Genomic DNA, 12,045 nt, shown 5'->3' on the forward strand with positions numbered 1-12,045 from the left:
CTTCTGTGTTTTTGCTACCCGAAATCAGAACGTAGCTCCGTTTAAGTTGAATGGGAGAGCAGCTTTTGTCGTTTTTGTGTTCGATGAAGTCAATTGTCACCGTGTTTTTGTATGCCGTTGAAAAATCGGCACGTGACTCCGTTGCCATGACAGCCGTTGGGAAAAAATGGAGTTGAACTAGGACCTGTGGCGGCACGTGACTCCGTTGCCATGACAGCCGGTGGCTGTTGAAATGCGAGCGAGCGAGCGAGCGAGCGAGCGTGCTCCTCGTTAACTCGCGCCCCGGCGCTTTAAGACTCGTGTCCGTCCCGGCGCCTCAGGACTCGCACTGGGCGCCTCGCTTCTAGACACTTCGCCATGGTGAGGAGCCGGAGGCCACTCTTTTCTTCTCCAATTTATGAAGCGACCGTGCGAAGAAGCTAGCTTCGGATTTGCTCCCGCGGTTCGCTCATCTGTGTGTGTGTGTGTGTGTGTGTGTGTGTGCGCGCGCGCGGTCAGCCGCCCAAAAGTGAAAACGTGTCGAGGAAGAAGAAGAAGCCGACCAAGGGGGAAAAGTCGGACGGAGCCGTGGACGTCCTCTCTATGGAAGACATGTCCAAGGAGCAGGTAGCGCGCAGCTAGGCTAATGCTAGCGGATAATGCTACTTCGGTTCACGTGGTCAAACTAGGCGTGACTCATCTGCAGCTTCCATCCCGCCCGGCGTTGTAATGCGAGCCAATCTAACTGCCCCATTGTTGGTTTTCAGCGTTTCACTTGGCAGCCTGATCGGTTGATTTTTGTATTTCCGGTTCGAGAAAAGTGAGGCTTATCACACACACTAAAAGGCAAAAGTTGTCACGTTATGTCGTCCAACTTTCCACTTGCATGCCGAACACCCAGCTAAAAATGTGCGCCTTTTGGGGTAACGGAGGATGCTGTGCGCGTGCGCGTGCGCAGCTGGAGGAGCACGTGATCCGCCTGCGCGAGGAGCTGGAGCGCGAGCGCGAGGAGAGGACATTCTTCCAGCTGGAGCGGGACAAGATCCAAAGCTCGTGGGAGGTCAGCAAGCGCCTCCTGGAGGAAACGCGGGCGCAACTGGGCACCCGCAGCCGGGAGAAGGACGACGCCGACCGACGGCACCGTATCGAGATCAACGTGAGCCCGCCCAGCCTCTTGAGCCTCCGTCTCGTGACCCCCCGTGCTCGCCCGCCGGCCCGCCCGCCCGCCGCCTCTTGACCCCCGTGCTTGCCCCCCCCCCCCTTGCTCTTTTTCTATTCCTCTGCCTCCCTTCCTTCTTTGATCGCCGCAGGTGTACAAGCAGAAGCTGAAGCACGTCCTGTCGGAGCAGCGGGCGGCGGCAGCTGACGAGAAGCTGCGCGGCAGTGCGGTCGCGTGGCTCGCTCGCGGGCGCCACGCTGAAGCCGAGCTGCGTCTGCGCAGGCACGCGCACGACGAGCAGGCGGAGGCTCGCCGCCACAAGCTCGCCGGACACAAATGCGTCCGAGAGCTCAAACTGGTATGTTCTGAAAGTTTTGAAGGTGGTGCAAGACACGTGAGACTTTTTGCACTGTCCTCCACAGAAGCATCAAGTGGAGCTGATGGAGCTCAGCAACAACTACGACAAAAGGATCGCAGGTGAATTTTGTTACTCCAAAAGCCATGGTCATTATTTGAGAAAAACGAGGCAGAACCGACCTTTAGCTTCTCAGAGGCAGGAAATTGCGACTAAGCTAACACTTGCCGACGGTCAAACGTTTTTCGTATCATCAAGAAATAAATAGTAACGCTGGTGGTTTTGTCATTGTTTGCCACATCGATCAAGATTGACTCACAGGTAGGGAGGGAGGGCTCACTTCAATCCTGGAGCGGAGAGAGACAAGCCACCAGCCGGTTTCTTCCGAAAGATTTTCATTTTGCTTTGTAGAGGTGGAGGCCAAGTATGCCAAAAAGATGGAGCAGATGCGGCAGGCGGAGAGTCACAAGACGCAGGCGGCCCTGTCGGCGCTGGAGGACAAGATGAGCCGGCGGCTCCGGTCGCTGGCCGACCGCCGGCGCCAAAAGTCGGGAGCGGCCCGGGAATTCTTCGGCGCCGCGCAGAGCAAATTGGTGCACGACGGCAAAACGCTCCGAGCCGAGGCCTCGGCGGCCGCGACGTGTCGAGCCCGCGCCGAAGGTCGCCTGGACGAGGCGGAGAAGCGCAACGCGCATCTGGCCGCTTCCCTGCGGGAGGCAGAGCGGAACCTCCCGGGCCTCCGCCGCCGGCTGGAGGGCCACCGACGAGCTCACTCCCAGCAGGCGGTACATCACCCCGCAACCCTTGCCTCCCTCCCTCCCACTCTGTGTTGACGAGGTGCTTCTTGCGGATGTGTTCTCCAGGCCGGCGCCGCCCGTGTCAAGCAACTGGAGGAGCGGCTGGAGGAGCTGGTCCTGGAGCGAGACCTGCTCATCGCCGCCTTTGAGCAGGTGAGAGCGAGCGCAAACGTGGCGCTGCTGTGGCATCGGTGTTGCGTGCAGACGCCCCAGCCACTCGCTCCGCCCTGGACAGGTGGAGGAGGAGCGCGACGCGCTGCTGATGAAGCAGACGCAGGTCCTGCTGGAGGTCCAGCAAAGGAGCGGCCTGAAGGAAATGCTGCTGGACCGCAAGATGGCGCTGCTGAGTCGCTCGGTGGACAAGACGGAGGCGCAGCTGCTGGCCGCGCTTGCCGCCGCCGGCACGGCCCCCGCCGGCACGGCCCCCGCCGGCACGGCCCCCGCCGACAAACTTGGGGTACGGCCACGGCTGGCTCGGCCTTGCTCGTGGTCGCCGTGACATCTCCTTCCTGCTTGCAGGAAACGCTGGAGTCCAAAAGGGCCACCGTCAGGACGCTACAGGAAGATCTAGATCGGCAATGTCACGTAAGTGTGGGCGTGTGTGTAGGGAAGCAATTGGAAAAAGTGTTTTGAGCCCCTTGTCCCTTCAGGAGTACGCCGCCTTGGCGGGGACGTGCCGCCACGGTCTGGACGCGCTGGGCGTCCCGTCCTATCAGTTCCCGCTAGCAGACGTGCCGCTCATCCTCGGACAGCACGCGCACTAGTTGCACCTGCCTGGGCTGGGCTGGGCTGGGCTGGGCTGGGCTGGGCTGGGCTGGGCGCCGCCACTCTTCCTATTTTTTTCTGCTTTGGATTTGGCAAGAAAGTCCAAAGTCAGCTGGACAAGTACAAAATGGATTTGCTATTCTGGGCACAAATAGCGAGTGAGCAATAAAACACAGCCACAGGCGTCTGGCTCGCTCGTCACTTTATTGGCCGAGTGAAAAGGTCCCACGGGAGCACGCGTTTAGCCGGTTCCGTGGCGACCGCTCTCAAAGACGCCTTTCTTGAAGAAGGGAGACAGCTCGCACACGGAGCGTTTGGAGACAGGAAAGGCGGCGCGCTCGTCGTCCTGCCGCAGCGGTGACCCGGACGACGCCGACATCACCTCAAACACGCTTCGCAGGTAGCGCTGCAACACACATGCCACCTTCACCACTCTGCTGTGTGTGTGTGTGTGTGTGTGTGTAATGCGTGTTTTGCACGACAGAAAATCCAAGTTGAGAGCCTTCGGCGTTACCTCCAGCTGATTCCTGCGTTCAGCAACCATTTTCTCATCTTTGTTTCCAAATAATTTCTTGGGAGGGAAGTCCAGAATTGCCAGCTGCAACGACATCATCCGTGACATCATCCGTGACATCAATTCAAATAGCACGAAAAGGGCGGCAAGTGACCTGCGGATATTTCGACTTGAGACTCTTGTGCATCTCTCGAAAGCGGCTGTAGCGACGGAAGACTGTCCACGTCTCGTCCTTGACGCTCATCTGTCACGGCAAGAGATCAACTTTGAGCACTTCCAAGTGAGGCGTGGGGGGGAGGGGGTCCGCGACCCACCTTGACCTCAAACTCAAAATGCTCATCCTTGCCCTGGCCTCGGAGGACGTAGCGAGGGATGTTGACACGGACGCTTCCCTTGCCGGCACAAAGAGGAGGAGGCTCGGCATTGCCGCTGCCGCACTGCTAAGGTCACGCCGGTTGTCAAGTTCACTCGTTCTTGGATCACCGAGCCCAGGACACGTACAGCGCGGCTCAGCCGGCCGGCCCACTACCCAAATACCTACATGTCGTGACGGGTCCGGGTCCATCGCGGGACTGCTTGTGTTGAGGTTGAAGCGCTGTAGCCTCTGCTCAACCTCCTCTCCAATGTTGGTCCTGTTTGGGGGGCGACATCGTCATAAGCGTTCTCGCCCGAGGACACGACGACCCGAAATTCAGGCAGAGCGACAGGCCGACCCTGCGCTTACCGCGGACCTCAAGTTCTGTACCTGCGGTCTGAGAGCGGAACGGTGTCGGGGACCAGGTGTCCTGCGTGTATCTGCTGCTTCTTGTGCCAGATTTCTTCTCCTTTGTCCTCTTGCGGTCGCTGCACCCGAAGCTTCTCCTCCTGGTCGAGGAGGTCGGCCAGCCCCAGAGAATTTGGATGCTCGAAGAGGTTGTCCAGGCCTGGAGAATTTGGGTGGTCGGGGAGGTTGTCCAGGTCAGGAGAACTGATAGGAGCCGGCGGCCGTTTCTTCTCCTCCTCCTCCTCCTCCTCCTCCTCCTCCTCCTCCTCACTGCTAAAGAGAGTGACGGCTGCGGCGCCGCCTTTTTTGTGGCTCAGTTGCGCCGCCTCCAGATGCTCCGGCTGTCGCGGCTCTCGGCGGAGCTCCTCTTGGGGCCGCGGGAGTTCCCGGTCGGCTCGTCTGAGCAGGTCAAAGCGCCGCTTCTCCTCCAGGAAGTCTCGGAGGCGGCTCTCCATGTCGCGGCTGCGGCGGCGCAGGCTTTCCTCCTGGCGCAGGATCCTCTGACGCGCCTCCTCTGACTCCTTGCGCCGGCTCTCCACCTCCCGCCGGAGGCGCTGCAGCTTGGCCTTCTCGCTGCGCTGCTTGGCCTCCATCTGCTTGATCTGATGCCTGGCCTCGCACAAAACGCATAGCGGCGGGTCTGCGAGGGAGGGAGGGAGGGAGGCAGGCAAGTCGCCGCACGTACCTGGTCAGCTCCAGCCTGTCCAGCTCCTCGCGCTGCCGACGCTCCAGCTCCCTCCTGGTGGCGCCGCGCAAAGCACACTTAGCATTGTCAAAGCCAACGCAATTGAGCAAGTAGAATTGGAATTGCGTCACCCCGGGTTGTAGAGCATGACGGCCGAGAGGTTGTCGCAGGACTTGGACAGGTCGCTCGCCGACAGGCCCAAGGTGGATGAGAGGCCGCTCTGCGGGGGGAACACGTGCCTGCCGTGTGACTGCGGCTGGTGGCGCCAGCTTTAGCAGGGAAGAGGAACAAGTGCCCACCTTGCGCTTCTCCCGCAGCTTTGCCGCCTCTTTGGGGTGGTTGAAGCGGAACATGTTGGTCCTGCCCAGCAGGACCACGGCGCCTGCCAAGACAGCGCGGGTCAAATGAGCTTCTCAAGCTCGGAGCCCCCCCACCCCCCACCCCCACCTTGATTGAGCCGTGTGGGCGTGGCCACACGTCTCCCGTTGACGCAGCAGAGCGCGGCGGCCAGCGGCACCAGCGTCACCGTCCCGCCGCTGTTGTCAAACACGCAGTGCTGGCTTTCCACGTCGGCGCCGTGGACCACTGCGCGGCAGGGGTTTACAAATGAACTTTGTGGCTTCAGTTACTTTTCAAAAAGAACCGGCAGCCTGCGATTGGAACGCTGGCCATTTGGAAGCGTCCTCGCCCGCCCGCCCGCCCGCCCGAGCCGCCTTCTGAAAAGGAGCCTTCGAGCCAAGGAGGAAAAAGCCAGGCTCACCGATGTCCTGCTCCCCGGCGCCGTCCTCTCTGCCCACGTACGTCGGGCCCTCCTGACGTTGGCCAAAGAAGCACGTCAGACAGGGCAGAGCGCGTTGCCGGCGCCGACTTTTCGGACCTTGAGGTGGTAGAGGATGATGCCGGTGCTGAGGAGGTCGTCGTCGATGGCCAGGAGGTGAGGCAGCTCCGAGTCCAGGACCACGCCTGTGCCCTCCTTGCGCAGCGCCAGCGTCTCCTCCTGAGTGCCAACGGCGCTTGAGCGAGCAGCGGCAGAAAGAGCACAAAGCAGTACCTTGAGGATGTTCTGCGTCTCACTCCACTTATTGGTCCACTCCTTTGTCAGCTCCAGCACCTGCACACACACAGCGAGCGAGCGAGCGAGCGTCCCTCTCATCCAAGGCACGTAGGTCCAGCCAAAATGAGATGGACGGAGTGTGTGCTGACCCTGGCTTCGCTCCGGTGCAGCTTCTCCTCCATGCTGAGCGCGGTAGGTGAGTCCAAGACAGCGACCTGAAGAAATGAGCACAGACACACGGAGGTGGCGTGGCGTGGCGTGGCACGGCGCCGAGGGGTGCCCCGCAAGGCCTGTGGCCCACCCTCCCTCACCTGGTTGCCCCGGACCAGAAGCGCTTTGAGTCGCACGATCTCCGCCCGCAGCTCTCGGATCAGCTTGACGTTGGCGTCCTCGTTGACGGTGGGCTTGTTGATGATGTTCTTGGCCCTGTTGGCGTAGCGCAGCGTGCTGAGCGTCTCGCCGTAGTTGACGTCGGCGGGGGACACGGCTGGGGAGGGCAAAGGAAACGAGTTAGGTAGGTAGGTAGGGCTGCGGTTCCACTGGACTTTGACTCTCCTCGACTTCAACTCCGACTCCACTCGGCTCAACTTTGACTCGACTCAACTCGGCCGGCGTACTTGCAATCATGATGGTCTTGGAGTTGCCGCCCAGGCTGTCCTTCAGCAGCCACGTCAAGACGGAGTCTCTGTAGGGCACGAAGAGCGACTTCCTCTTCTGGCTGCCGTCGGCATCAGCGCAGAGGTCGGCTACGTGACCCAAAAAAAGGGGGCATCGCTGCGTGTGTGCCTTTTGCAATTTGCCGGCTGCGGGCTTCTGACCCAGGGCGGAGATGACGTTGCCGAGCGTGACCAGCGACTTGTTGATGTTGGCGCCCTCCTTGAGGCGGACGCCGGCGGCGCCGGTGGCGTCGGCGCGCTCGCTGCCCGCCAGATCCACCAGGTGGATCTTGCTCAGCGTCTCGCTGGGCATCTCGGCGTCAAACTTGGCCTGGACAACAAAACACAGATTTCCTTTGGTTTAAAGGCCAGTGCTCTGTTTTGTCTTTGAAATCTTTTTGTTTTTTCCAAAGTTAGCTATGTTGCTGTTTTCTTAACATATCGGGCGCTTTGCATTTAGTCATTTAAAAAAGAACAAGAACTCGTTTTGTTTGATTTCATGCGTAAAAAAAATAACATGCCAGAAAAAAATTGTAGCGACACCAAAGGAGTCAAAGGCACGCGATAGCAAATAGTTGTTGTTGTTTTTCAATTTGATCCAGTGCTGGCTGGCAAATGTTTTCCTAAAATGTAATCAGCCGTTCTATGACCATGTCATTTCTTGTAAAGTCCGGCAGCCGGAAGGCCCACAAATGGAGCAGATGGGGTCGGACAAGCGTAGCCCAGCCCACTGACCATGTGAAAGGAGCGAAGAGCAGCCTGCTGCTGTGGGGCCGGCCGTGTCCTGCCTGACAAAGTGCAAGCTGAGGCGCATGCGCTGGCTGGCCGGGCGGGCGGCTGGCCGGGCGGCTGGCTGGGCGGCGCTTGTGAGATGAGCCCACAAAAGGCCTGCATCCTTTCCTATGATCACCTTCACATTGTCTCTTTTATGATGTGGCGCAAAGCAGGAGCCTTCACAGTCCACTCCAACAGACTGAAGGACCAACCGCTCAGTCTGTTTTGGGATTTTCAAAGCGCTGGCGGCATGAAAATGATTTTGGTCGGAAGGAATTTGTAAGCTTTGACAAAAATCAATGCTTGTTCAAACACATTTGTGCGTAAGATTTTCCACGCCTCTGTTTGGGGGTTTTGAAGCTTGCTCTCTTTTTTCACTGTAAGGTTTGACAAGAATGTTTGGATTTTTCCGGACCTGCGTGAAGTTGACGGTAAAGATGGCGTGCGAGCGGCTGCTGGTGTCGTTCATGCCGGTGCTGGCGGTGGTGCGCTTGATGTTTCCCGCCTCCATCAGCTCCTCCACGTCGCTGTAGTTCATCACCAGATGCTTGGACAGATCTGAAGTCACACGGGCCGATTGCAACGAGGCCCCGCCCCCGCCGCGCTCGTGAGTACTGTTAGCGCGTTTCTTCTGGGTGACCATGCTGCTGCTATTTGTTTTCAAGGCCCCCATGGCTAACTAGCTCGAGGCTAACTAAGCTCCACGAGCCCCATTCCGACAATAGTAAAAGAAAGTCTGACCTTGGACGTAAGGTCCGTCCTTGGGGTGCTCCCTGACCCTCAGGTTGCAGGTCTGAGCAGACTTCCTCCTCAGAAGGTCCCTCACACGCTCGTTGTAGATCTCCAGGTAGCTGCGACGAGCCAACAGATGAGCGTCCCGGCCAGGCGAGAGGGGGGGTCCGTCGGCCGAGCGAGGCTCACCTGACTTCCGTGCGGAACGAAGCTTCGTCCCGTCGAGCGGCATTGTCGATGCGGCCGAACAAACCCTGGCAGATCCGTGGGATCAGACCGGCGTCTCCCTGAAATGGTCACAATTTGCAAAATAGCAAAGGATGGCGCCACAGGAAAAAAAAACCCTCCCCACCTGAGCCCGCCTCAAAGAAGCCACAAGGGTCCATCCTTTTGCTCTGAGTCTCATGCTTACCGGATTGCCCATCATGGTGTAGGACTTGCCGGAGCCCGTCTGACCGTAGGCCAAGACGCAGGCGTTGTAGCCCTCAAAGGCCGCCTTCAGCACGTCGCAGCCCAAATCTCGGAAGACCTGCCGCAGGCGCACAAGGGCTTGTCCCAGATCTTTTATGCCTCACAAAGCCTCCTGCCAATCTGCTCCAATTCAAGGACCCGATGACGAGTCGTCGGCGTTCTCCCAGCGAGACTGGCAAATGAGCAGCAAGCCTTTACCTTCTCCTGAGTGACGAAGCCGGAGCTTCCGGAGTCGGCCGAGTCGTAGGAGAAGTCGTAAGTGAAGGTCTTGAGGGAGTCCCTGCTCGGGTCCCCCGCTGCGCCTTCTGAGAGCTTTGGGGGAAAAGTAGACCATGAGCTTTCAGACACCTTTCCACGCTTGACTGGCCGGCGGCGGCGGCGGCAGACACCTTTGGGTTGGCGATGGAGGTTTTGGCGCCGTCCATCTTGATGATGCACTTGGCCGACAAGTCCTTCTCCCTGGAAGAGCGAACGACACACGTCGCGTCGGAACGAACGAACGAACGAACGAACGAACGGCCAGCCAGCGAACCCCCGAGCTATCTCCACTTTTTTTCTCCACTGCTTGGGACTACCTTGGAAAAGACCATGACTGACTGACTGGCTGGCCGGCCGGCCATGGTCATGGTGTGGAGGCAAAATGCTAAATAAAATTCAGCTCACTCAAACCTGCTGCTGTTTAAGATTCACCAGCTGCCGTGACAACATTTTATAGGAGGAAAAAAGACAAATGGCCAAATTGTTGTTGTCATTATGAGAATGCAAAGTGTTATTATTGACTTGTGAGCATATGCTGCGATTTGGTGCGTGGCACAAAAGTACTGGGATTGTTTTTCATTAGCTCACCGTTTGTTCATGGGTCGGACTCGGACAGCCACCCGAACCGACGCCATGGCTCATCCCGCTCCTGTCCTGCCCGGCCCGGTCCGGTCCGGTCCGGTCCGCTTGGCTGCTGTGGGGAGACGGAAGCTGCTTAGCCTCTTGCGGGAGATGGACCGTCCATAAAACGCACCGGAGATAACCCCCCCCCCAAAAAAAAATTTTTTTTGCAGCAGCAGCGGCAGGCAGGCGAACTTATTGTGACGTGGGCCTCAGCAGTACCCGGCAGTCAGTCAGTCAGGCAGGCAGGCAGGCAGGCAGGCAGGCAGGCAGGCAGGCAGGCAGTCCGGCGGCTGGAAGAAAACATCAGCCTGCTATGCTAGCAGAGTTGAGCGAGCGCAATAGCTGCGTGTCGATTGGCCAACAGGAGCCGGTGCCTCACGCGTCATCGGTCACGTTAGACTAGGGACGGACGGACGGATAGATAACCCCATCCAGCTTCGGATTCGAAGGTGACCATTGAGTTCAATCTGTACAAGTCAAGTTTGCATCAATAACTTAATGACGAAATGAATTCATTCTGCAGAGCTGCGGCCGCCCCGATCAGCTTGTAGTTTCACCTCCAGTCCTGTTGGTGGCAGTCCATAATAAAGCTGCCCAACACGCAACGCAACGCAACGCAACGCAGGCGGCGCTTCTCGTTTGGCAGCGTGAGAAACGGCAGCGAGAGGTGAGCTGCTTTCTTTTTCCTCTCGCCTCGCTCCTTTCTACCCTTTTGCGCCTCCTGGAGCCGAACAAAGTTTGCCTTTCCAGTTGTGTGGTGGCATGCGTTCGGTCACATCTGTAACAATGATTTGGTCCAAAGTCGCTGGCGCAGCCAACCCGCGGCGGCTAATCGGCTAGGCTAGTGCTTTGAATGGACGCGGCTCGGCGCATTGAGGTTCTTCGCGCTCGTGTCTAAATCCCAATTTGAAACTGCTATCGACTCATTTGAGTAAGGAAAACACGTTTATTTGCATCAAAGCGTAGACCATAGGAAAAACGTTTCGCTAGCCAAAGAACTTTTGTTTATTTGGTATGATTTAGTCATCGGGGAGGGGGAAAGAACTCAAGTCCAGCTAAGCGGTATCACTCGGAGAGCATTTATTGAATTTGTTAAAAAAAAAAAAACGATTGTGTTCATGTGACAATGTCGACTACTCGATTAATTTTGAACCCCGTAGACTCCATCATGGACATCCGGCCCAACCACACCATCTACATCAACAACATCAATGACAGAGTCAAGAAAGAAGGTGAGTAGTCGGTCGGACGGACAGACGGACGGGGCTGCGTTCTTCTCCTCCTTTGTGTTTGCGTGCTCGTTGTCTCAGCGTTGTGCAAAGTAGCTCGTGAGGAAGAGCCAACCAACAGCGCTGATGTCTGTCGTGCAGAGTTGAAGCGCTCCCTGTACGCGCTCCTGTCGCAGTTTGGCCAGATCCTGGACATCGTGGCCACCAAGACCATGAAGATGAGGGGCCAGGCCTTCGTGGTCTTCAAGGAGCTGGCCGCCGCTACCAATGCCCTGCGCCAGCTGCAGGGCTTCCCCTTCTACAACAAACCCATGGTAGGCGCCCCCCCACGCCCTCAGTCCCGCCCTTTCACCCACGCGCCCGCTCTCCTCTTCCCGCCAGAGGATCCAGTACGCCAAGACGGACTCTGAGGTCATCACCAAGGTGAAAGGGGCGCACGGCGACCGAGACAAGAAGAAGGACAAGAAGAAGAAACCTCAGGAAGCCGTCGCCCTGGCCAAGAAAGCCATGGCGGTGAGCCAAACGCCGTCGCGACGTCGTGGGCACGTCCGCTTATGTGACTTTGTGTTTTGCGGCCTTGTGTTCAGGTGCCAGCGATTCCGCCTCACATTCCGCCCGCGCAGGTACGTACGTGGGCTGAGCTTAACTCGGCCCGCCATCCGTCGAGCCATTTCAAAGGTAACTTTGAAGGACTGCGCTGACTCTGCAGGTCCCCGACAACCCGCCAAACTACATCCTGTTCCTCAGCAACCTACCTGAGGAAACCAACGAAATGATGCTGTCCATGCTCTTCAACCAGTAAGTGGCATCTGCGTGCGTTGTGCTTGCGTGCGTAACTGTGTGCGCGCGCGTGTGTGTGCGTGTGCGTGTGTGTGTGTGTGTGTGTGCGTGCGTGCGTGCGTGTGTGTGTGTATGCGCCTGTGTGTGTGTGAGGTTCCCGGGCTTCAAGGAGGTGCGTCTGGTTCCCGGCAAGCACGACATCGCCTTTGTGGAGTTTGAAGGCGAGATGCAGGCGGGCGTGGCCAAGGACGCCCTGCAAGGCTTCCGCATCACCGCCACCTGCGCCATGAAGATCACCTTCGCCAAGAAGTAGCGTAAGCCGGCCGGCCGGCAAGGCCCACGCGCGCCTGCCAACGGTACTAACGGACAATTGACATTTTACCTTTGCTCAGCTACTTTTTTGTAAAGTACCCAAATAAAATTCGTTTTTTTTTTTTTTACTCAAATTGT

At 58.1% G+C, this 12,045-nt stretch overlaps 3 protein-coding genes across 11 annotated transcripts; 2 read left to right on the forward strand and 1 right to left on the reverse strand.

Moving 5' to 3' along the window:
• The first annotated feature begins 197 nt into the window (after positions 1-197).
• LOC148399981 (dynein regulatory complex subunit 4-like) lies at positions 198-3,242 on the forward strand. Its single transcript, XM_088373245.1, has 10 exons — positions 198-360; positions 499-606; positions 938-1,135; positions 1,290-1,496; positions 1,561-1,615; positions 1,905-2,278; positions 2,357-2,443; positions 2,526-2,747; positions 2,810-2,875; positions 2,941-3,242. Exons 1-10 carry the CDS (start codon positions 358-360, stop codon positions 3,052-3,054), a joined length of 1,434 nt encoding a protein of 477 aa, XP_088229371.1. The 5' UTR covers positions 198-357; the 3' UTR covers positions 3,055-3,242.
• On the reverse strand, positions 3,241-10,138 carry kif16ba (kinesin family member 16Ba). Of its 7 annotated transcripts, none has more exons than XM_088373214.1 (24): positions 9,806-10,138; positions 9,551-9,656; positions 9,094-9,163; positions 8,903-9,016; positions 8,646-8,762; positions 8,423-8,520; positions 8,243-8,352; positions 7,917-8,059; positions 6,689-7,058; positions 6,383-6,558; positions 6,221-6,286; positions 6,069-6,128; positions 5,895-6,014; positions 5,778-5,829; positions 5,465-5,602; positions 5,317-5,399; positions 5,149-5,237; positions 5,018-5,071; positions 4,315-4,941; positions 4,111-4,201; positions 3,884-4,009; positions 3,724-3,813; positions 3,570-3,653; positions 3,241-3,461 (listed from the first exon to the last, which is right to left on the reverse strand). In XM_088373214.1, the coding sequence occupies exons 2-24, from the start codon at positions 9,595-9,597 to the stop codon at positions 3,297-3,299; spliced, it is 3,090 nt and encodes a 1,029-aa protein (XP_088229340.1). In that variant the 5' UTR covers positions 9,598-9,656; positions 9,806-10,138; the 3' UTR covers positions 3,241-3,296. The 7 variants fall into 7 exon arrangements, with proteins under 7 accessions (XP_088229340.1, XP_088229342.1, XP_088229341.1 ...); XM_088373216.1 differs by having other exon boundaries at positions 9,779-10,138; XM_088373215.1 differs by having other exon boundaries at positions 9,717-10,138.
• Positions 7,622-12,035, forward strand: snrpb2 (small nuclear ribonucleoprotein polypeptide B2). Of its 3 annotated transcripts, XM_088373254.1 has the most exons (10): positions 7,622-7,780; positions 7,886-8,108; positions 8,341-10,035; positions 10,110-10,253; positions 10,747-10,818; positions 10,957-11,129; positions 11,197-11,328; positions 11,403-11,438; positions 11,525-11,613; positions 11,749-12,035. In XM_088373254.1, the coding sequence occupies exons 5-10, from the start codon at positions 10,755-10,757 to the stop codon at positions 11,906-11,908; spliced, it is 654 nt and encodes a 217-aa protein (XP_088229380.1). In that variant the 5' UTR covers positions 7,622-7,780; positions 7,886-8,108; positions 8,341-10,035; positions 10,110-10,253; positions 10,747-10,754; the 3' UTR covers positions 11,909-12,035. The 3 variants fall into 3 exon arrangements, with proteins under 3 accessions (XP_088229380.1, XP_088229381.1, XP_088229382.1); XM_088373255.1 differs by lacking the exons at positions 7,622-7,780; positions 7,886-8,108 and having other exon boundaries at positions 8,193-10,035; XM_088373256.1 differs by lacking the exons at positions 7,622-7,780; positions 7,886-8,108; positions 8,341-10,035; positions 10,110-10,253 and adding an exon at positions 10,335-10,517.
• Positions 12,036-12,045: the final 10 nt, after the last annotated feature.

This window comes from Syngnathus floridae, chromosome 4, assembly GCF_059516105.1.
Source record: "Syngnathus floridae isolate MCC-2025c chromosome 4, RoL_Sflo_1.0, whole genome shotgun sequence".
In the NCBI taxonomy this organism is placed as follows: Eukaryota; Metazoa; Chordata; class Actinopteri; order Syngnathiformes; family Syngnathidae; genus Syngnathus; species Syngnathus floridae.